A 24,270-nucleotide genomic window follows, 5' to 3' on the forward strand; every position below is an offset into this window, starting at 1 on the left:
ATCATAATATCTCACAGAGATGTAAAAAATGGACATGTGAAGGAATTTTTTTTTTTACTTCTAAGATAGAAAGTACCCGGGCAAATGTTTTTAGAGTTCATGGAAAAGTCAGAAGCACATAGATTTATGTCTGCAGTAAAGAAATGCGAAGATGAATCGCAGATGGAGACAAACTGGGTTTTTCACAGCTGGAGGAAATCTTTGAGGCTCCTGTCAGACTGGACAGGATTTGCATATCCGTTACCTTCACCTTATAGAGAGTTGCAAAGGTGTCAAAGACAGGTGTAAGGTTAGAATTGAGAGCCCAGGAAGGTACACTGAAGTTTTCAACTGACATAGAGGTTCTTTTCTTTGTAACGCTACAAACAGAACATGAAAATGTTCTCAACCTACTTGGCAGATCCATTTAATCTTTCAGAGTTCAGAAAAGATGGGTGCCATTGCCCTGGAATTAGTTTTCACTCTCTTGTAACAATACATTTACAATAAGAAAAAAGTCCTTATTAAGGAAAAGGGCAAAACACAGAACACACCACTTCTAATGATTTAGTATTTATTTTCATTTAGAAAAATTACCAAAAATATATGCACTTAAATAGTTACATTTTGTAAGTAATTTAATATATTTTTCCCATGTTTTAAGTTTTTGCGTAGTATATTCATCGTGTGGATAAACAGTGATTTACCTAATTCCTATTGTTAGACCATTCTCTTCTCTTCATTTATTGACCCCTTTGGATAATATTTTGACCTTTTCATTATAAGACTTCCCTTCGCTGTATTTTAGGAGGTTTTTTGTTAGTTTGTTTTTACATTCCGACAGAAGCAGATTTTACTGGGTCATGGAAATAAACATTTTCATGATATTTTGTTGTATTTCCATTATGTGTCAAATGAATTTTGGGTTTTAATGATCTTAGGAACAAATGACCATGTTGATGAAGAGTAGGTGATATAGGTTGTGCTACAAAGAATGGAGCAAAACAAAGATGAGTATGTTTAGAAGTCAGAGACTGTTCCTTAAGCGAATGTGGCTTAGCTGAAACTGGCAGGCCTTTGAAAAGAAACTTAGTCAATCAAGTAAGAAATCTGTCCAGTATGGGACAAAGAGAGCTGGTGCTACACGAAGCATTTCCTAGTGAACTGAGATTATAAATAGAGATACGCAAAAGATAGACGTCGGAACCTTGATTAGATGGCAGTATCAAAGAGTGGTAAAAGCATATGTAGGTATCTGAAGGTCCAAAGTAGAGAAATTAAGGCTCACAGGAGATTTCAAAAGAGAGCAACAAAAGACTGTGTGAGGAGGATAAGATGAACAGGAGGAAGGAGGCCCCTGTAAACCAGATGGTCAAAGGTCATTGATTAGTCAAGGAGCAAAATTAAAGGCCCTGTTGGTGTCCGTAGAGAAAAAATGCTCTTCATACTGGAAAGAATGCAATGGGCCTTGACTCCACAAGAATAAAACCCCGGAAAGAGTCCTGGGAAATATGTGGTCCATGTCAGGATCACTGACAGGTGCACACCACCACTGCAGCATTGTGGCGGGTGTTTGTGGAGGTCACACTTTATATTCTGATTCTCACAAAGGCTATTCCTGATCCTTACAGTTCCCTTTTAATGACAGCATCCAATGAAAACCTGGAAGGGATTCATGAACAGTTTGTAAGCAGTTAGGAATAGGAATATTTATCATTGTCGGCTGCTAACAGCAGGTTCTACTGAAATGTAACATTCTAGGGACACAGGGTACCTGAATCCTCTCATCAGTCAACTTGTCTTGGGATATCTCTAAAAGAAAATATGTTCACAAAAAACAAAGCTGACAAGGAAATATTTTATAATGAAGCTGAGCCTTCAGTCACCATCCCTAGCCCTGCCCCATGTGAAACTCTTCGAAACTTGGCTGTACCCCTTAGAGCATCCTTTTTGACTAGGTAGGAGGGAAAAGAAGCTAAGAGGGCATCTTCCCTTAGAAGAAGGCCTCAAGCTACTTGAGGCAAAGGCCTCCCATCAGAAGCCACTGTTTGGGTTTGGGAGAAAGACTCAGAGAGGCAGTAGAAACCCAAGGGGGAGACTGTTGACCAGAGTGAGCAGCCACACACCCTTATTCTGCTTGCCACATGGAAACTTATCAAGGGAAATTGGCTGCACAGGGGCTGTATCTATTTTTTCTGTGTAACAAACAACCAAAATCTCAGTGGTCACTACAGTTGGTATATTTCACACATGAGTGTGTAGGTAGCTTCGTTTTGCCTTCTGTTGCAGCATACTATATTCTACAGCTCAGACATGCTACATGTCTCTTCCTTCTAGGATCCAGTCTGAAGCAATAATGACTGTCTTGGGCAGGTCCTTTGCATAGCTGGATGGTAGACGTTCAAGAGGAAGTGTAGAAATGTGTTATAGCCTGTCCACAGCTCAAGTCACATGATCACACCCAAAATCCTACCGGCAAGAGATGTACGCTCTTCCCAGTTTGGAAAGTGCTAGGAAAAGTCACGTGGCAGAAAATGCATATCCATAGTTCTATAGGTGGTAGTAGAGTTTGGATGGTCTGCCACAGAAGTCTTTAATCACTTTTTTTTTTCATTTTTCTTTTATTATTCATATGTGCATACAAGGCTTGGTTCATTTCTCCCCCCTGCCCACACCCCCTCCCTTACCACCCACTCCGCCCCCTCCCTCTCCCCCCCCTCAATATCCAGCAGAAACTATTTTGCCCTTATTTCTAATTTTGTTGTAGAGAGAGTATAAGCAATAATAGGAAGGAACAAGGGGTTTTGCTGGTTGAGATAAGGATAGCTATACAGGGCATTGACTCACATTGATTTCCTGTGCATGGGAGTTACCTTCTAGGTTAATTCTTCTTGATCTCACCTTTTCTCTAGTTCCTGTTCCCCTTTTCCTATTGGCCTCAGTTGCTTTAAGGTATCTGCTTTAGTTTCTCTGCGTTAAGGGGAACAAATGCTAGCTAGTTTTTTAGGTGTCTTACCTATCCTCACCCCTCCCTTGTGTGCTCTCGCTTTTATCCTGTGCTCATAGTCCAATCCCCTTGTTGTGTTTGCCCTTGATCTAATGTCCACATATGAGGGAGAACATATGATTTTTGGTCTTTTGGGCCAGGCTAACCTCACTCAGAATGATGTTCTCCAATTCCATCCATTTACCAGCGAATGATAACATTTCGTTCTTCTTCATGGCTGCATAAAATTCCATTGTGTATAGATACCACATTTTCTTAATCCATTCGTCAGTGCTGGGGCATCTTGGCTGTTTCCATAACTTGGCTATTGTGAATAGTGCCGCAATAAACATGGATGTGCAGGTGCCTCTGGAGTAACAGTCTTTTGGGTATATCCCCAAGAGTGGTATTGCTGGATCAAATGGTAGATCGATGTCCAGCTTTTTAAGTAGCCTCCAAATTTTTTTCCAGAGTGGTTGTACTAGTCTACATTCCCACCAACAGTGTAAGAGGGTTCCTTTTTGCCCGCATCCTCGCCAACACCTGTTGTTGGTGGTGTTGCTGATGATGGCTATTCTAACAGGGGTGAGGTGGAATCTTAGCGTGGTTTTAATTTGCATTTCCTTTATTGCTAGAGATGGTGAGCATTTTTTCATGTTTTCTGATCACCTAAGCAATGGCTCAGAAGGGTGCCACAGAATTTATTCTACGTGTGTAACTACTCTTCTTCCATTTGGGGGTGGGAAGTAGGTGGTGGAGAACTAGATCGTTCCTTAGTGGATGATAGCCTGGGGATTTGGTTGAGCTGTGATTTAATATTATTATAAGCAAAGTCATTTGATTGCTTAAATTTTTTAGCCTTGGTTGTTACTATTAATCGTATAGTAAGTATTATAAATCTGATGAAGGGAGCAATGATATCTCTGTGTTCTGTTATTGACGGAGCTGTATCGCCTGCACCATGGCCTCTTTTAGTGGCTTGCAAAGGGAGTGTAAATGGAAAGCTGCCATGTTGCTCCTGTCTCCAGAAACACAGAGCAATCACATTCAGCAGAGTAACTGAGAGCCAATTGTCCTGAAGAAACTCAGCCTTAGGGTTTCAAATGTTTGGAATGTTGCCTTAAGGAAGAGGGAATTGAGTTTGATTTTTCTGGACTAAGAGAAGTGCCAGGCCTGTGGTAGGTGCACCTGGGAGACACACTGGGGAAAGAGCATCTTAATGATTTGCTGTATTTGCACGTGGGACCGATCCTGGAGTATGATTGTCCTAAAGTCCTGTCCACTGACATGTTTACACAGAGGCAAGGTTAAGAGTCCAGCTCATCTTCCCACCTGTGCTTGTGCTGCTGAGCGAATCCCCAGTGGCTGGGGAGCTTAGATTTTGATGGATTTGGAAGTGGTGCAATGACTCCAGTAAGAAAGGCTGGACCTGGCTACTGTGGTTCCTTCTTAGCCATGGGGAATGCATATATTAGGGATTTTCCTCTACATACACACACTCGGATTTAATGCCTTTACATCTTAACTAAGGAGTTTTTATACACAGTGGTGAAACATCTTGCAGTTTGAAGTGTGACAAACTAGAATGAATTTCTCTTTCCTTTACAATTTCATGGCTAGATTGTTCTTACTGTAAATTTTTAAAAATCTATTGAGAACTTTCACCTTTTCAATTAAAAAGCACTGTAGGGTTTTTCTTTGACACATCCAAATTGCCAGCATACTACTCTTGTACTCTAGAGCCATTGTTAAGTAAAAGTGGTAAGTTGAACACAAGTACTGCAATATCCTAATAGTCAACTTGATAACCAAGATGGCTACAGAATGGGCAGGCAGCATACCATGTCTCAAATAGGACTCACCTCCTGGATAGGATGGAGAGGTATAGTACAAGATTTCATCACATTATTTAGACCAATATGCAATTTAAAACTATTGAACTTAGTTTTAAAGAATTTCTTTCTTGAGGCCAGGTGTGGTAGCTCATGCCTGTAATCCTAGCTACCCAGGAGGCAGAGATCAGGAGGATCATGATTTGAGGCCAATTGATGCCTACCCCTCTAAAAAAAAGTTAGTAAGACCCCATTTCAACCAATAACTGAGCACAGATGTGCATGTCTGTTATCCAAGCCACATGGAAAGTGCAAATAGGAGTGGATCCATAAGGAGAAGTGCTTGTTTTTCTGAGCTCATTTAACATCTGACTGCTGAGCGGTGGGGCCATGGCTTGACTTCATGGTCTCTGGGGAGCTGAGTATACATGCTACACATGTCCGTAGCACAATCTTCCAACTCCTCCTTTGGTTTCTCTCTTCCTCCCCTAAAGCAAAGTGTAATTTTCTTTAAAATGAATTAGAAGAAGGAGAAATAATTTGATGCTGTGGGTTCCTGGAAGACCAAAGGGATGGAAATGACTTTGTTTTCAGAAGTGGATCTGTGTCATTGACAGCATTAGTATGTCCTTGGGGACTCTTCTCTATTTGAATGTAAAATGGCTCTAATTATTTGCTCAGTTTTGACGGATGCACTGTGGGTGAATTTTGCCATCTTAGTCCTGAAGTTGTAGCAGACAAACATGGAATAAGGAGAAGAGTTGAACATGATTTTTTTGTGGATCTTGTGTGTTTCTTTGATAATATAAAGGATTCATATTTCAATTTAGACATGTCATGAATTAGGGATTTTTTTCATTAAAACATTATCACATTGTCTCTAGCTTAAACTTGGTGCACTACAATGATGCTAGCATTTGGTGTTAGGAAAATAAAATAGATATTATGATAGCTGCACCCTCTTGGTTCACGTGGAGATGGAGTTTATTGAGACACAGACAAATTGGTAGTATTTTAAAAATGTGATCTGTCATTTTATGTGCTCTTTATTTTTAATTACCCCATTTAAAGTAAATTACTCCATTGACAAGTAAAAATTGTAATGGTTCTTCAATTTGCGACGGGATTAGTTTCAGTCCATCCATCTCAAGTTGGAAATGACTGAGTTAAAAACTTACTTAATTCCCCAATAAACCCATCATGATGTTGAAAATTTACCATGGAGTTGGTCTCCATGGTAAGTTGGAGACCAACTTGGAGCTGTGTAAATTATAGTGTGGGAGGTGACAGTTTGATGTTTTGATACATTGTGGAATGGTCAAAGCAAGTTATTTAACTTAGGCATTCTTTCACATACTTAACCACATGTTCCTAAGAACAACATTTTCCTGATGTAAAATTGACATGAGTTTGCCAGGTTTTAAGGCTGTATGAAAACCTGAGTCTGGATCACACCTTGCAATAAATTTTGCCACATCTGTGATTTGCAGGTGGCAGATCTGAGCATGGGGGATCTGCTTTTGCACACCAATGTCATCTGGCTAAACCCGCCGGCCTCACTGGGAAAGTGGAAGAAAGAGCCAGAGTTGGCAGCCTTCGGTATGTATCAGAAGAGGGGTTTAAAGGAGGGGGAAAGAGCTGCCTTATTTTTCAAAACAAGAATGTGTCTTTTTGAAGACGTGGTTTATTACAATAAAGCTGACAACATTTGCTGAATTGATCTTCCTGTTCTGGCCACCACCCTCTCACAAATTTGAAATAAAAACCTTCAAGTTAAACAGGTACAATGTAGTGGATTAGGTAGACATGGCTGGTCCGTCTACCCCAGGTATGAACACAGGCAGGGAAAGAATTTTTAAAAAATTGGCTGCTGGTCCAAGCACCTTTTAAAAATAATGGGTTAGTAAAAAATCAAGAAAAAGTAAAATAAAAAAATCAAGATAAAACTGTCTCTGAAATCCCAAATCCTCGGTTTTGTATTCCCTCTCTGGCTCTGATTGCTGTCTGCAATGGCAGGATTTAGAGGGTTGGTTGTCCGTGGGACTTGTGTTGAAATTCTGCATGACTCAATTAGGAACATCTTAACCATTGTGAAGTACTTGTGAAATAGTATAATACTGTTTACTAATACTTGTGAAAGTAGACATAATCTAGTTCAAGTAGATACAGTTGGTGATCCCTTGATTATGTTGTATTTATATGCTTTTTGAGGGAGAAAAACATGCTAGAAGTTGTGTATAATTCAGGAAATACAGCTTGTGAGATTGCAGTACCATTCCTGTACACAAAGTGTCCTCGCTTCTGTTTTGTGTTGTGGGTTTTGTTTTGTTTTCTAGATTTTTTTTTTTCCTTTCCCTAAAGATTCATGGCTAGGAAATGTAGTGTTAGCATTCTGTTACCCCCACATTCCATTTCTGGGGTTGCAGGAGTGGAGGTTGCTTACTGCTTCTTTAACTGAACTGTCTCTTCCGCTCCATGATGTGAACAAAGTATTCACAAATAGCACATCCTAGTGATATTAAAATCAGAGTGTTAATACAAAAATTTAGTGGGCTTCCTGCTTAGATCCACTTAGCCTTCATCAAGAAATTAGTGATGGCCCTGAAATCTCCCAGGAGCCACTATAGATGTTGATGACATTTTGTTAAGAATAACAAAAGAGTGTGTAAGTATGCTGAGAAAAAGTGTGACTAAGTTGGGCGTACAAGGCAGCACTGGGGAGTCTTAACAAGCTGCTGGTTTTGATGAGATGCGTGCTTGCAGGGTTGGGGGTAGGGCAAGAGGCTTGCTTCTTTTTATCATCACCACTGTGTTTTGTGATAGTGATTTCTTCTTGGAGAGGGCTAGGCTGCTGATGCTTCTTACTGTGTCATTTATGGGACACAGGACACTGAAGGAAATGGCCCACACTGTCGACTTGTTTCTGACATTGGGCTATAGGCTACCAGTTCCAGAGCTCAACATTTGGATATTTCATGACTTCAGCCCTAGATTTTATAGATTTTAAACAGTTAGAAGTGAACAGATTTAGAATAAGAAAGTCATTTGAATGGGAAACAGTGGGGTTGGCAAACTTTTTCCTGATCAGGGCCACACAGTAATTTTAAGATCTTAGGGCCTAAAGGCCATACACTTTGCCAGTGGAGCTGAAAGCAATCACAGGCAGTAGGATGATAAGATTTCTGTGTTAGACTGTACCACACACGTGGAGCAGGCAAGCAGGCTAGAATTTGGCCCCAGAAGCCAAATTTTCCCTGGGGTGAAGGTTGTAAGGTTTAGGACATGGAATGCCACTTGTTCTATAGGCTCAGGTAGGACTCTTCTGTTCTCTGCCTCCTGGGGTGTTTATGGGAGGCTGATGTTGGGTAGCTGACTCACAGGAAGGTGAACTCAGGACACCTGTCCCAGCTGTAAATGTATGCTGTGTACTCCAACCCAGAGCACCCCACAGACGTCAGGCAAACACTGTAGGGGGCTTGGGTAATGGGATGAGACTCTGATAAAAGGCAAGCTTATCATTATTCAGAAGAAAAAGAGGAAAAATTAAAATTGGGATTATGAACAAAGGCTGACTGTAGTCATAATGACCATGTCTATGACTACAAGCCATAAATAAGATCATTCAAAATGACAGCTTTGACGTTTGGGTGTGATTTCAAACAAAAGTTAACTAGGTTTCATTTCTTTAGCTCAAAAAATACAAATTATGAAACACTAAATTATGAGCACTATGTTATGTGTGTGTGTATGTGAGACAGAGAAAGATTGGTTTAATTTGCATAAATGTAAATCACCTTAACAATTGTATTATTAAAGACATTTTTATTACCCAGATACTTAATTTAGTTCACTTTCGATGATCGGGTATATCTTAAGTTTTAACCTTGGGGTAGTATAATTAAGATATTATATTTCACCTGAAAGTTTGCATTTATTCAGACTTTCTCCATTTAGCTTGGATTTGGAAAATTTTGTCCTGGGGGCTTTTGATTTTCACAGATGTGATGAGTGAATGGAAGGCGTGTGGCAGTCAGTTCTCTGCAATCTCTTCCTCTTAGTGTAGTGTCATTACCACAGTTATCAAGGTTAAGGGGAAACCCCAAGCATTTCGTGATGTAAATGTCTTTTTTTTTTTTCTTCCAGTCTTCAAAACTGCTGTGGTCCTTGTATATAAAGATGGTTCCAAACAGAAGAAGAAACTTGTAAGACTTTTTACTTATTTAGTCGTTTGAAATTTTCTCTTTCTGTTGGCTTCTCAGTTGTCTGTGCATCCTCCTACCTCTTTGTCAGCATGAGTCTTTTTGGGCTCTTTTGCGAGCGTTCCCAAGGAGTCTAGACGTCACCTGCCCATGCTGCGTTCTTCCCGTAGGCTCACGGGTAGAGCCTGAGAATGCTCTCACGCCCATAGACCAGGACCTTCCCAACACGGTTTTTCCCCAGCTCTGTTGCCTCTGTTCTTGTTTTCTCATCTTCCTGTGTCTCTCTCTCACCTGCATTTAGTTATCAACTGTATACATCCTCTGCATACTTGTCACACAGCTTCCAGCTTCCTGCTCAGTGAACAAATGAGGACACGAGGCTGACAATCCTTTGGGCACACACTGGGGTTCCTGAGTGAGAGGCTGTTAGTGCTGTGACACATGGAGGGAGATGGCCCAAGTACACGTGCTTGTTCTTACACAGCTGGCCCCTCCTCTCCTGCAGGTAGGGTCCCACAGGCTTTCCATCTACGAGGAGTGGGACCCCTTCCGGTTTCGACACATGATCCCTACTGAGGCTCTGCAGGTTCGAGCTTTGGCGAGTGCAGGTAAACGCTGGCATGTGCTGAGTTCACGTGTGTGTGTGGTATGAGGTTGTTTTCTGTATCTACGGTCTTGGTGTAACTATCCTACGTTCTTTTTTCCTTCTTTACTAATGTTGAGTGAATTCCTGGGGAAGCGTAAAAGAAATGTCTGCCTCTGAACTGGGATGGTTCTAAAGCCCAAAGAATGACTCATACATATCCAACTTGATGAGTAAATTAGTTTCCTAGGAGTTTTTTCCAGAGTGGTGGATGACCACAGATGGCTGCCTTCACTGAAAATCACCAGGTCACTCACCCCCTGCCTACCTAGCTCCTGTTTTATATGACTCTAAGTCTCCAGCAGAATCGATAAATCTGGGCTTGGAGTGCAGCAGAGGTGACCACAGGCTCCGATAAATCAGGAACAAACAAAACCAGACTCTAGGGAAGTTACTTGATATATTCACTGGTCCTTGTTCGTGTCAGGGATTCTGCTGTTCTCAGCAAACGCTATCTGACCATGGGAAAGATGGCTTAATTTTGTCACCGTCTGGTTTATAGAACAGCTCAGTGGCAGCTAGCTGCAAGGTGGAGTTACTCTGGTTGGATTTGAAGGAGTACTGTCACTACAGCCTCTCTTTCCCTCAGTCTCCATGCCTCTTGTTTACCGAGCCATTTATTAAGTATTAGTGAATGAGCGAACTGAGCGAGTGAATGGAAGCAGGTAATGTCTGCAAAATTGTTGCAAGGAATTCTTGTCATTCTGTTGGTTATGTATGTAAGTATATTATATATAAATGTGGGTGTATATGTTTTGTTCTCTGTATATACATTCTGTTATAGCTATAAATAGTATTATAATGACTAACATCTAAGTAGCAGTGAGCCTTTTACTTTTAGAAAGAACCCTTATGACCACGATCAGACAAAGTCCATATAAATTACTCACTTGCCTTTAACCAAGAAACCCACAATGGCTACAAAAGTGTGGAAAGCCCATTGAATGCACGTGTCTGCCTGATGCATCATAAGTCTTTGGTGTAAGTTTGAAGGCTTTTGAAATGTCACTTCTTTTCTGTGATCCATCCGAACAGTTGTGAAGTGAGTCATTGGAATAGACCTGATAATATGACACGATGTTTTAAGCACATGAGAAATGTACTTCAGTGGGGTATTAACTAAGAAAAGCAGTATTTCTGTGACCCAGGGGTCCCATCCTGGGCTTAATTTGAGGCCAAATTCTGGACAAGAGCTATGGCTCTCCTGGGCACACCCTATGGGATGTTGGCCACGCCTGTTCCTCATTCCACCTGGACAGCAGGTGTGGCCTTCCAACACCCGTGGTGTGTTTTTATTTCCTGCTACTCTGCTGCTCTCCTTGTTTCTACTTGTCAACTCTGCAAGGAAAAAAACTGGATTCAATCCTCATGAGCCAGCTAGTCCAGAGATATGAGGAGAGGTCTTTTGTAATATTTGATACATTTCCAGTCATTTCCTCAACTTAATCTAGATGTATCTTCCTTCACCATTGTCCCTTGCGGGAGGAAAAATGCAAAATATATGTAGGTCAAATACATATGGGATGATTATTTGTCTTAAAAAGATTTCTCTTGAAGCTTCCAGCACAGTAACTTAACCAAAATGCATTTTTATTTATGATTTGATTTGCAAAATTGACTTATAGGTCAAATTGCCAGAACCTACAAATTATGAGTCTACACCACTAATAGCATTTTGAGGGTTAGACACTTAAATACTAGTGTTGTATTTTTAATTCTTACTTTAGAATCTAAAGTATCTAGTTCATATGTTTCCTTTTGCCAGGTTTGTGAACAGGACAGTTTCATTTCTACAGCAAGCTGCAGGCTTCTTAGACAGAGATTTTGCCTTCATTAAAGACTAGGCAAAGATTTTAAATGTTGAAAACAAAGCTGTCTTTGTGATGTGACATTTCATTCTTGACCTCTATTTTTCATTCAAATCAAATTAAAAACCTTCAAGATAAAAACGTATTTTAATTGGATTATAAAGACTAGTCAAAACATACCTCATTATTACGTACACTCCAGTGGATCTGAGAATCAGAAGGTGGAATTTATAGCTTTTGTCTTAGTTTGGGAAGGTTTATAAAATTTTCTGCAAATAGTTCTAGTTGGGATTAAATAATAGGGCCACAATGAGGGTTTGTAACCAGGATTTTGAACCTTTGGGTAAGAACGAGACCTTGCGGTGGGAAGCCTGATGTCTGCAGTGAATTGTCTTTTCACAAACACTTTATTCATAACTTAACATAATACACTGTTGTCAAGATGAAAAAGCTTAGAAATTACAGTTGGCCCTCTGCATTCATGAATTCAACCAACTGCAGATAGAAAATATTTGGGGGAAAAATTGCATTTGTGTTGAACATGTACAGACTTCTTTTCATTATTCCCTAAACAATTCAACAACTGCTTACATAGCATTTACACTGTATTAGGTATTATCAGTAATCTAGAGGTAATTTAAAGTCTATGGGAGCACAGGAGGCAGACATGGAAGAATTGCAATTCAAGGCCAGCCTGGGCAAAAAGTCAGTGAGACCCTATATCAATAAAACAAGCTGGGTATGGTGGAGTATAACTGTAACCCCAGCTACAAAGGAGGTGGAGGTAGGAAGATTATGGTCTAAGGCTGGTCCCTGGCAAAAGTGCAAGACCCTATTTGAAAAATAAACTAAAGCAAAAAGGCCTGGGTGTGGCTCCAGTGGTGGAGTGCTTGTCTAGCAAGTGCAAGGGTCTGAGTTCAAATCCCAGTACCACTAAAGATACAAACTAAAAATAAAGTATATTAGAAATTGTGCACAGGTTATGGGCAAATACTTTGCCATTCTGTGTAAGGGGCTTGAACATCCTTGAATATGGGTATCCCGTGGGGTCTTAGAACATCCGCCCCTCAAGTTCCTAGGACGACTGTACTTTAAAATATAGCTGTCCCGTGCCTTCTTGGCATACCGTTTTTGCTCTACTCATAGTGGCCACTGTGGGAAGGCTGGGAGAAGGGAGCCCATTAGGTTTGCAGGCGGCTTTCCAGGGTGTAGGTCTTGCCACTTAGGGGAAGGCTCCCCCAACAGATGTAGGACTGCCACTCATATCTCTGGCTTGATGAAAAGATGCATTGGAGTCTTGGGAACTGTTGAAATAGTTTAGCCAGGCAGGCTGCACAGCTGAAAGTGTGCATTACTCAGCCAGCATGACTGACTGAAGGGCCTGTTAGACAATCTGGAAGGAAATTTTTGCAACTGGAGATTTTCAAGTGTCTTGTTTTTTTCCTCAGCATATATTAAGCTCATAGTGTGTTTGTCTTTAGATAATAGGACAGCAGTGAAGTACCTTTGATCTTGGGTTGTTCTGCACTATTTCCTTATATACCAAGCATGAAATATGTCCTAATTTGTCCTTGTTTTGATTTACCTAGATGCAGAGGCAAATGCCGTGTGTGAAATTGTCCATGTGAAATCAGAGTCAGAAGGCAGGCCGGAGAGGGTCTTCCACCTGTGCTGCAGGTGAGCTCGGCTCCATGAGGTGGAGGTCCCACGCCCAGGGACTGTCCTCGAGCTCCATTGCACCCTACAAACCAGCCTGTACATCGCTACACTCTCTTTCTCTTGTACACTTGAGAAGTTAGTACTTCCTGTATATCAGTAATTGGATTAACTAAACTAGTTTTATTAGAATATAGATAGTAACCTGGTTAATTTAACATCTATCTTCAAAGCAAGTAGGAATTTTTAAAGGTAGTGGACATTGCAGAGGGCTTTCTTCTCATATTTGCCTCTGGTAGAACATAAGACAAAGTGGTTGTCTTACAGGTTTGGTGTTTGGCCTGTTGTTTATACTGTAGCGTCACTGAGATATAGCAGATTAAATGTCCATGGGGAAGTGATGGGTGGCGTGCAAAGGCATTACCAGCATTTCTGACCATTTGGAGAAGCTTCTGCACTAGGAGGTTGGCCTCTCTTGTGCACCTGCAGACCTTGAGTGGATGTTAAACTTCTAATGTGGACTTCTCATTAATTCTTGTTTTTCCTCTTTGCCTTCCCCTTCTTCCTTCCTTCTGTACTTCCTCTGTGAGAATCTGAGGTCTTCTTCAATCTGTGTCCAGTTCTCTTTCTGTATTTTCCCCTAGCAGTGTCAAGATAGATGGTCCCAACAGATAGTAGTCTACTTGGCTTTAAATGTGATCCACATTTAATCGTGCTTTATTTCGTCACAAGCACTCAGTGATACACTCAGTAATTATTCACTGCTTCACACAGAATGGAGTAGTATGCTATGGGTTCTCACAAAAACAGAATATTTGTGATTATTAGTGATATTTTATAATGTTATTACTATGTAATATCAAGGTGTACTTCCCACACTTTCCACATGCAGACACCTTACATTCATTACTTCAGGTAGACTGAGGGCTGCAAAGGCTCAAGAGACTACCTTGCCTAGTGTGTTATAGAAAATGAACACTGGGTTGAAACTCAGGCGGGTTTAATCTCAAAACCCATGTTTCACGTTACTACACCACCTCTCTGTTGAGTGACCAGGATCAACAAAGTGCAGATCCCCAGGAAGCTGTGAGGAGTAGAAGGGAAAACTTTTTGCAAATATTCCATGTGTTCAGGCACCATCTTTGCCATCTATTTAGGGTGATCCACTTATGATTTTGTTGATACAATCCATGAAGATCAGCAAGGCTGTCTCTGGAGATGCCATATTTCTTCTTTATAAGGAGTACCTGGTGGAATTTAGTGAAGCCTGATAGTATATCCCTGTAATCCCAGCACTGTGGGGGCTGAGGCAGGAGGATCATAAGTTCAAGCCCAGCCTGAGGTACATAATGAGACCCTGTCTCAAAAAAAACCCCCAATAATTGAATAGATAGATAGATAAATAATTTAAAAATAAAATACGCCGAGAACTTTAACAAATAACTCTTAATCTAGGAGGCACTTTCTCCACTGTAAGAATTACGACTGGGAAGATTTTACAGTTTTTGATAGGATAGCCTTGATACTTGTTGAAATATTGATATTTAATAGAAGGTGATCAACGCTAGCGTAAACTAATGAGTACATTGGGATATCAGTCTGTGAGTGCTCTGAGAGATACAAGAATCTGTGGTTCATTTTTTCTTAAAAATATGTCAGAACGTAAGCCCATGCTTTCAGTGCCAAGAGCAGAATTTGGCAAAAACCCTCTGTCCATTGATCGACTCATTAATGGGCTTCTTTTGCCCCAAATAGGCTCAAAATAGAATCATCTAGCATTCAGGGAAAGGAACGTACATTCATTATGCCAGCTATGAGGAAGCAGCTGGGCATAAAAATTGAAGTTGTGGCCTCAATCTTTAACCTTTGGCAATCGGGGATAGTGGTTTGGCTGCACCTGGTAACATTGGAAGATGCTCTGGGTTAAGTGTTTAACATGTATGAATCTTCTTTTCCTAGCTCTCCAGAAAGCCGGAAGGATTTCCTGAAGGCTGTGCACTCCATCTTGCGAGATAAGCACAGAAGACAGCTCCTTAAGACTGAAAGCCTTCCCTCATCTCAGCAATATGTCCCTTTTGGAGGCAAGAGATTATGTGCTCTGAAAGGCGCCAGGCCAGCCATGAGCAGGGCAGGTACTGTGGGCATCCAGACGTACAAGATCCCTGTGACCCCCACTCCACTCTAGAACTTCAGTGAGATTGACCTCCTTCCTGAGCAAGAGTTTGTTATGGCCTGGGGGGTTTATGTTGTGAGGTCCCCTGTCCTCGCCTCTTTCCCAGTGGCTCTTGGCATTCACCTTTGTTGCTCCTCTTGCCTTCCCTCCAGCCTGCCCTTGCTGCCCTCCTCCTTCGTGCTGGTGACCTTCTCTCATTTGCCCAGTGAGCAAGTCAAGGCATCCTCTTTCTGGAGGGGCTGGCTTAGCCTGCTTGCAGAATGAGAGTGCTGCTTTGCAAGACAGCTAGCTCTATTTAGCAAAAAAAGCAAGGAGTCATGTGTCAGCAAGGTCACAGCCCACCTGTCTGAGAACAGCAGAGCACTGGTTGATCTCAGTAAGGATCCCAGGCTTGGTGGAAGAGTCACATTTTAATTTTGACCCTCGCCTTGTGCCTGCAACTTTATTTTTAGTCTGAGGAACTACAGCATAAGTGGTTCTGAGTAAATATTCTAGCAGGACTTATCTCATCACTCCAGAGCAATGAGGAAAGACGATCAGTACTACCCGTATAAATGACAGGAGAACCTATCTAGGAAGAGAGCTGTCTTCCTAACACAGAGGTACTAGCTGACATCATGATATTAACATGTTAATCACTCCTTTCCTAGGAGGCAGCTCAGGATTTTGCAGGGAGGATTACAGTTAAAGAGGCTTCCTTTGCATTAGCCAAACAGGTTCCTAATCTTTGTTCCAGTTACCTTTCTGCTGGTTCTCAAGTGTGTTGAAGAGGCATGGATACAGCTGTTAATGGCAGTGCTTTTTTTTTTTTTTTGTAGATTTAGCTTTGCTTGACTGAGCTGTTAGTTACATTCTTTAAGCATCTTAAGTTTAACTAATGTTAGAGGGGTGATCGTAAATCTTTCTCCAATCAATTGATAGGTATTAATTGAACACCAGTTCTCTATAGAATTCTCCAAGGTAGCCCAGAAGTCATGCGTGCACTCATACCCACACTTTCCCCCATGTAAGGACAGTTCACTGACCATCTATAGCTTGCTGGGGAGAATTTTATGTTGGAATTGTTTCACTTGCTCCTCTTGCCTGCTGGGGAACACTTAATTGGGAATATGTGCCCCAATCTCAGGGAACCTACCCATCAGTGGCCAGGTTTCAATGGTGAATCAATGAACCTAAATTCAGAGCTGCATTTACTGTGAAACCAATCATGCTTAGTCTGTAGAACATGCAGTTTTCCCACTGAACTCTTTTTTTTTTTTTTTTTGAAAGAAAATTAAATCAACCCACAACTTTTAAGAAAAAACCTTGATGTCATAGCCTGTTGGATTTGGCTGATTGAAAGAATATTATTTTTTAATTTTTGCCTGATGTTTCATTTTTGGCTGAAGAAACTACCACTTTGTTTTTGAAGCAGCTCACTATCATCAGAATTTTCAAGTTTGATGATTTAAAAAATGGTACTTAAGCTGATCAGGTTGGTACTAGCTTAACGATGAACAATGGAAATATTCAAATCAAAGGTCTCCTTGAAAGACTTGGAGGAACCCACTAATGTTAGTTCAGCTATGAAGTATCATTTTACTAATGAATAGATACTCATGCTTCTTTCCCTATTTTCATGAATGCCGGGGCAGTTTATCTCTCCCGGTGTTCTGTCTGGATAGGAGAGTAAAGAGGGATATTCTGCCTCTACACTTCCTCTGGAAGTGCTGTACTTCTGCCAATGGCCCAGCTAAAAATTTTTTTGTTCTGCTATTTTCTTATGAGAACTTTCAGAGAAGCTGAATCATACCTATATTCTCTCATTTTTTACTATATTTTCATCATCCCCTATACATCTATCATCCATCAATTCCATATTATTTTTGACCCATTTCAAAGATGCAGACACTTGCACACTTTACCCTTAAATATTTCAGCATGCACATTGTTCACAAATATTTTCAGTAGCCCAGTTTTGAATTGGGTAACTCAAATGTAGTGACCAGGGAGAGCTAAGCTCTGCTGTGGTAAGGTTAAGATAAAACCGAATTGGAATTTTTGCTTCTTTCCTATGGAGAAGTGTTTTTTTCTTTTTCCTTTTTCCACTTCACCTGCACGTGGTCTTACTGCCCTCTGTGAATAAGAGTGGTGTTCATTTGTTCCATATTTTGAGATGATGGAGCACGCAGAATGGTGGTGGGCACACACATAGGGGTCTGAAGCAGAGGATGGGTGGAATGGGAGCCAGTCTGGGCCATTGCTGAGCTCTCTGACCTTGTGCCTGCTGTGCTTGCAGTCAAGGCTACGTTCAGTAGTGATTGACAGCAAGTATCTTCTCCCAGCACAGAAGCTGTTTGACAACTTTTAGGACTTGGGTTTCAGAAGAACAGCTCCTAATTGGTGCTCAGGTGCTTCCCTTCCACTGGAAAGCCTGGGTTGCATTTTACCTTTTTGTGTCTAATGCAACAACTACTTCACTCTCGAGGGAGAAGTGGGAGCATTTCCATGTGAGCCATCTATGTGTGTGGGAGGGGGTGTATGTGTGTGAGAGAGAGAGAGAGAGAGTGAGTCAGGAGTATTTGCTTGCTTTGACTGGTGGCAACTTTTGTTTGCTTGTTTTTAGTAATTCTGACTTTCTAGAGGGCAATTAGGAGTGAAGAAATCAATTCAAAGATTTGGTTTTTTAAAATTTTTAGTCATTTTATGTGCCACTTTGTGTGGATCAGCGGCTTCAGTAACATCATTATTTATGTCTCATTCCACTTGGGCCCTGGTGTTTTCATTGCGTGGTAAAAGAATTAGCGATTCACAGAATATAGTCAGGAGGGTCCAATGCTCAACATTTGTTTAGCCTCATAGTCCCCTTTCTGACAAAGGGGACCAAGTGGCAGCTCCGTATCTCTTAAGAACTGTTCTTTCCATATGTGAGACTAGGTGCCCTTAGTCTAACTGCAGGTCCTCCAGAAATTTTGCATCCAAGTTTCCAGACAGCAACTCAACTTAGATCGGTGCTTCTGATTCTCATGGTAGTGTACAAAGAAGCAAAACCCTAGGAGCATCTCCCACCCTTACTAATTGCTACATCCTCTCTAAAGGACCCTGGGAGAGATCTGCAGGGATCTTCAAAGCTCTGTGCCTTGGAACATGGTCAGGTTGACACTCACTCCTTCTGAGATTGGTGGTGCACCTGAAAGCAGCAGCCATCTGTGTTATCTGTCTTACAGGTACACAGCCTGGAGGAAGGAATTATTTCGAGGTCTCTTTCTCCATGCCTGTAACCTCTCCTGTGTCCCTCCACCCTACCCCTTTGCACTTGGATCCCTTGCTACAACATCCCCCAAGTTCAGATATCTGGGCAGGTAAACACCCCAGGGTGGACCGGTGACATCTAGGCTTTAGGCCACCAATGTGTACCATTTTGCTTTAGTTCCTTTCCTTTGCTCACTGGATTTTCTTCTCATGGTAAAGCATGTGGGGGTTTGTTTTTATATTTTTGTGTGTGTGTGCAGTGTCTGCCCCAAGCAAGTCCCTTGGGAGGAGGAGGCGGCGACTGGCTCGCAACAGGTTTACCATTGATTCCGATGCGATCTCTGCCAGCAGCCCGGAGAAAGAGCCCCAGCAGCCCCCCGGTGGCGGGGACACTGACCGATGGGTAGAGGAACAGTTTGATCTTGCTCAGTATGAGGAGCAAGATGACATCAAGGAGACAGACATCCTCAGTGACGATGAGGAGTTCTGTGAGTCGGCGAAGGACGCCTCGGTGCCTGCAGACCTGCAGGAGCGGCTTCAGGCTGCCTCCATCAGTCCGCGCGACAGAGGCCGGAGGGGCCTGGACAGCCACGCGTCCCGCATGGCGCAGCTCAAGAAGCAGGCCGCCCTGTCGGGCATCAATGGGCGTCTGGAGAGTGCAAGTGAGGAAGTCATTTGGGTTAGGCGGGAAGACTTTGCTCCCTCCAGGAAACTGAACACTGAGATTTGACTGTGCGGTGTCCCCTTCCTTAGAGAATGTGTGTAGATACCACGTCCTGCCCCCACTGTGCCGTCTGTCCCCTAGGTCGCACTCTTGCACACTCGGATCTGGCAGCTGACTTGGGTCTGAAGCCATGTAGCCACCCATCTTCATCTTTCTTAACAACGACATCAGAAAGAATTGTTGGGATTCAAAATAAGCTCCAGTCCTACCTTCTGTATATTACCAAGGGCTTCTATTTATTCTCAATTAATCAGGGCCTGAAGAATTAGAAAAAAAAAGAATCTTTAGCACTGGAAAGCAAAAATCACCCCCAGCAGTTTTGAAGTATGGCACACACCAAAAGATAACACAGCTCATCCTACCTGAAACCTATCTCCCTGCTGGGGAAACCACTTCCAGACGCAAAAGGAAACAGAACAAAACATCTGCTTGCAACGTCCAGACTCCTTTCCCTCTTCAGTGTCTGAGAATATCTGTGTATCTTAAGAACGTGTGAGGAAAGGGTGGTCGTTTAGGTCTCGATGAGCCTTTTATTTTTTTCTTCTGTTTTGGTCTATGGCTGCTCTGTGTTGGTGTTTGGAAGCTCTAGTTTTGCATAGAATTATAAAAGCCAAACTCTTGGGAAAGAGATCCAAATTTATCACTTGAGAGAGAGAGAAAACAAAAACACTATTTTTTGTATTTTACCTGCAGGGGTACAAATAGATGAGAATTTTACAGTGTTGGTGTAACTCTGAGTGTAAAAACGAGGCTATATCCTTTTACAGAAATAGCGAGGCATGGCGCCTTTATATTTGTATATGAAAGGCCAACAAGAAGCAAAATAAACTTTTTTTTTCCAAGAAGATTTTTTTTAATGTTTGAATCTATATTTGAGATGGGAATTTGGTTGGAGTACACTTGACAGGGAATAAATAGACAGTGTGTGTGTGTGTGTCTGTTGCACATGGCGGGGGAACTGGGAGCCGCCTCCTTGAGGGGTTGCCATGGTGACCATTGGTTTTCCCATCCAAATTACATTTTCATCCATAGATTTCCTGTTCCTTCCCTGGCAGTCCATAACCAAACCTCTGAACCAAACAACCTCTTCAAAAACATTTCTTGTGTTTAACACTGTCTTCATACCAACAAAACAGGGTAAACATACTAATAAACCTAGCATTCTAAACAGATATCCAAATAGGAAGAACAAAAACAAGTTATAGCACTTTCAGTTTTTTTATCTAAAAAGGTTTATAGCTTTTTCTTTTCCCCATTTCACAATGTCCATTTCCTAAGAAGAGTTTAAATAATATGAAAACTTTCTTTTTTTGGGGGGGGGGAATATCTATTTGGTGTTTGACACATCAGTAGGTACTTTACAGACTGAATTTTATAGTAGCTTTAGGAATTATATTTTATAAGACTCAGTTATGACTTTATATTTCCAGACAATAGAGTTCAGAACGTCATGCTCTTGTGCCCCTGCTTGCTTTTCCTGCTCTCCTGTCCTCTATTCCTCTCCTTTCGGGTTTCCAGGGCTTTGAGCTTGATTTTTGAAAGTTTTCTTCTATTAAATTTTTGCTATATCTTCTGGTTTTCTTAAAAAAAAAAAAACAAAAAAGCTTTAGAATGGTTTCTATACCCTTTGTATCATGCATTGTTTCATCTCAAGCTCGATTGTGTCCGGATGGAAAAACTGAAGCAGAGGTGTCGAACAGTTGTATTTACTGGTCTCCCTGCAACACGTCCGTTGAAAATACTGGAAAGTCTGGTGCTTAGAGAGGGTGCCATTGTCTCTTGTACATAAGGTCATGACGTGTCTATGTCAAAAGTTCTTATATATTTCTTTTATAAGCTGAAAGAAGGTCTATTTTTATGTTTTTAGGTCTATGAATGGAACGTTGTAAATGCCTGTCAAACAATAAAAATATTGAAAAGTACCTGGATGATGCTATGCCTTTTTTGGATGGGAAGATGAATATGAACCGTGGGAAAGTGAGAGTCCATGGGAGAGACTACCTGGGAACGTCTTTTTCTTTTAATATTGTCATCATGAAGGAAAAGCTGTTTTGATAAAGCTTGCCATTTTAACTAAAAAGAAAGCACTCCAGTTGCTTGGCATCTTGAACTACAGATTTGGATATACGAAATACCCATCCTGGGCACCACAGTTTGTCTCTCAGTATCTCTGACGCAGACCCCTGTGGATACAAAACTCCAAGGATGCACAAGATCACTATATAAACTTGTGTAGTGTTTACTTATAACCTGTGCACACACACTTTAATTCATAGGTTACTTATAGTATGCAATACAGTGCAGATGCCATGAAATCGTGGTTTAGGGATATTGACAAGCACAATGTCTGCACGTTGTCAGCACGGTGAATAGTTTCAGACCATGGTTGGTGGAATCCAAGTTTCTCCTGCCCTGCCCTGGTGGGAGCAAGTTGAAGGGTGTCTGGTGGAAGTACTGGGGTGGCCTGGGTGGGGGAGCTCTGACTCACTCTTAGGTTTTGTCACCAGGGACTTGCTGCCTGGATCTTTCACAGAACCACAAAAAACAGTTAATGTGACCTTTGGCTACCTTTCTCTTCCTGTCAGAGTCCCCAGTCCTACTACTTCTTGTCTGCCTAATGTAGAAGAGTTCCTTCCTGGGGCTATGTACCCCTGCTTGTGTATGCCCTGCTCTTCACACAGTGACCCATGGACCGGCAACATCAGTGGTTCCAGGAACTTATTCGAAATGCAGAAACTCGACCCCAGTCCAGATCTACTTTACCAAACTTCCATTTTAACAAAATCCCAGAGTGATTCATAGGCATGTTCACATTTGGGAAACTTAGTTTCTGACCCCCAAGGGTTTCAGTGCTAACAATGATTTGGAGAACATACCTTTTTATTTTAAGTTTATTTAGGCATTAGTGCAATGATATTAAGCAAGAAATGATTTTCTTTCTGTATTCATTCCATCTCCCAGGAGATGACTAAAGCCAGATTGACACTTGATAAAATCATTCCAACACTTTTCACGCTGGTGTGATATTTAGCAGTTTGGGCTGCTTTCTTGTCTGGTATCTGAGTCTATCTGTGCAGAGGAAAAATGTTCAAAGTCAAGTATAGAGTCATAATTACTCTTAATTACTCTTAATTTCTTTTTCAGGCACCTATCCCACCAGGCTGGCAGGAATCATCCTCACCTCACCTTTCCCTACCAGGTTGTCACGGTTTGGGGGCCCTTGGGGTAGTAGGATCCCTTCTCCAGACTTGGTCTCCGTTTGTCTACAAAGGTTTCTGTAGCCATGTTGCCATGTTCCATCCACAGTCTTTTTCAAGGTTGGAGGTAGGCTCTCTACTGTTTTCTTTTGCCAACTCTGAAGTTTGCCTGCTTGGGCCATTTCTGTAATCTGATTCCCCAGTGTTTTGAGTCCTCCCTGGGGACTCAAGCTAGGATGCTTTGCTCAGGTTTTGACCCCTTCCATTCCTCAGACACCCCCAGCCCATGGATATTCCTGTGCAGGGGTAATTATGGGGAGGGGAATTGAAAAGCAGTGGAAAATAGCTTGTGTTGTCTTTTTTTTTTTTTTTTAACAGACTGTTTATTAATACCCAGACTTTATAGGAAATTGCTGGGCTTTGTCACAAACCCATCTTGAGATAGGAATCTCTATGACAGTTGTCTTCATAGAAGGGGAGTTACTGAGCAGGTTGGGGGAAGAAGGAGGAGAAGTGAAAATACAGAAACAAAAATTCTCAAAACGCTTAGCCACTTATATATAAAACATGGGAGATCAGAGTTGTGGCATCATCACCTTCTCCACGGACTTCTCTGAAGTGAGTCAGTGTTTCAAGATTGAAAGAGAAAGTCTGATGCTTTTAAGTCTTTTAAGGCTGATGTTATGTCTTGAGAAGCCATGGCAAATTGGGAATACCATGATGGAAACGACAGTGAGAACACTTGGCCCGTGGAGTAGCCTGGCCTGGTGACACTGCTCTGTAGGGTGTCCGTTACTTCCCCTTCTGATCCAGGGCTGACTGGGCGCTTCAGTCCCTGCTGCTCTCTCACATTGTGAGAGTGTTGGACTGCCTAGTAAGACTGTGAAAGGTCAAAGTTCAAATGCGAAGGAAGTTCTGTTTCTACTGAATGTACCCCAGGTTCCAGCACATGAACTTGAAAAAGTTATAAGTGGAGCCATCACAAGTCAGGCACCACCTATATTCAAAACATAACACCTGAATATACAGGGCTTCTGTGAACACAGTGTGTGGGTAGTCTTGGTAGGTTACTGTTTTCTGTTGATGAAAGTGGTGGTAGAAACCCTCCTAACACACATCCCTGTGTTTCCATTGTTCCCCCGTCATACACCTACACCAGTAGAATGCGTAGCCTCTTACACCTCATTCACCAACAGTGGAATTTGATCTATTCATCCTTTGTACACTGCCTATAAATTCCAGTTTCCGTTAGATCCTGCTTACCATCACCCATGCCTGCCATCTCAGCCAGGTGCCTCTGTGTAATGTGACACGTGGACAGGTCACATCACTGCTTTCAAGCAGCAGCCAGCGATTTCTAACTTGTTGGTGATATATCCTCTGTTGTTGTCTAGTGTCTTGGAATTATTAAAAATAACACGAGGTATTTAAAATATACACACATGCACCTTACATTTTCTATATAGTCAACTAGTTTTGGGGAATGTACATAAAATAAGTTTTTAAAACCTAAGTCTAGGATTCTATTATTTTAAAAATCAGAAACCACTATAGAACATAATCTTTAGAAGTTTCAGTTTGTTTTCCTTCGTGTTCTTCCAAATACTTCATACTCAGGTCAAGTCTAATGAAAGATTTTTAGCCACGGAGGCCCAAATGGGATTGCTGTCATCCATCTGAGCCACAGTTCCATCCTTACTGACTTCAGGACTCGGGCCCATTTCCTTCCTTCCTTCCTTCCTTCTTTTCTTCTCCTTCTCTCTCTCTCTCTCTCTCTCTCTCTCTCTCTCTCTCACTGGGAATGAAATCCAGGGTCTTGGGCATGCTAGGCAAACACTCTAC

The 24,270-nt window shown here is 41.7% G+C and overlaps 1 protein-coding gene across 15 annotated transcripts in view; it reads left to right on the forward strand.

The window, feature by feature from the left end:
• The window catches only part of Tiam1 (TIAM Rac1 associated GEF 1), a 357,705-nt gene extending 336,552 nt beyond the window's left edge, over positions 1–21,153 (forward strand). For all 15 annotated transcript variants that reach the window (XM_074072823.1, XM_074072826.1, XM_074072830.1 and 12 more), the window contains 6 exons: positions 6,288–6,396; positions 8,941–8,999; positions 9,502–9,604; positions 13,037–13,124; positions 15,063–15,235; positions 18,768–21,153. In XM_074072823.1, coding sequence (XP_073928924.1) covers positions 6,288–6,396; positions 8,941–8,999; positions 9,502–9,604; positions 13,037–13,124; positions 15,063–15,235; positions 18,768–19,237 — 1,002 coding nt within the window. In that variant the 3' untranslated portion in view covers positions 19,238–21,153. The remainder of the gene's footprint in view (positions 1–6,287; positions 6,397–8,940; positions 9,000–9,501; positions 9,605–13,036; positions 13,125–15,062; positions 15,236–18,767) is intronic.
• The last annotated feature ends 3,117 nt before the right edge of the window (positions 21,154–24,270 follow it).

This window comes from Castor canadensis, chromosome 5 (genome assembly GCF_047511655.1).
Source record: "Castor canadensis chromosome 5, mCasCan1.hap1v2, whole genome shotgun sequence".
NCBI lineage: Eukaryota > Metazoa > Chordata > Mammalia > Rodentia > Castoridae > Castor > Castor canadensis.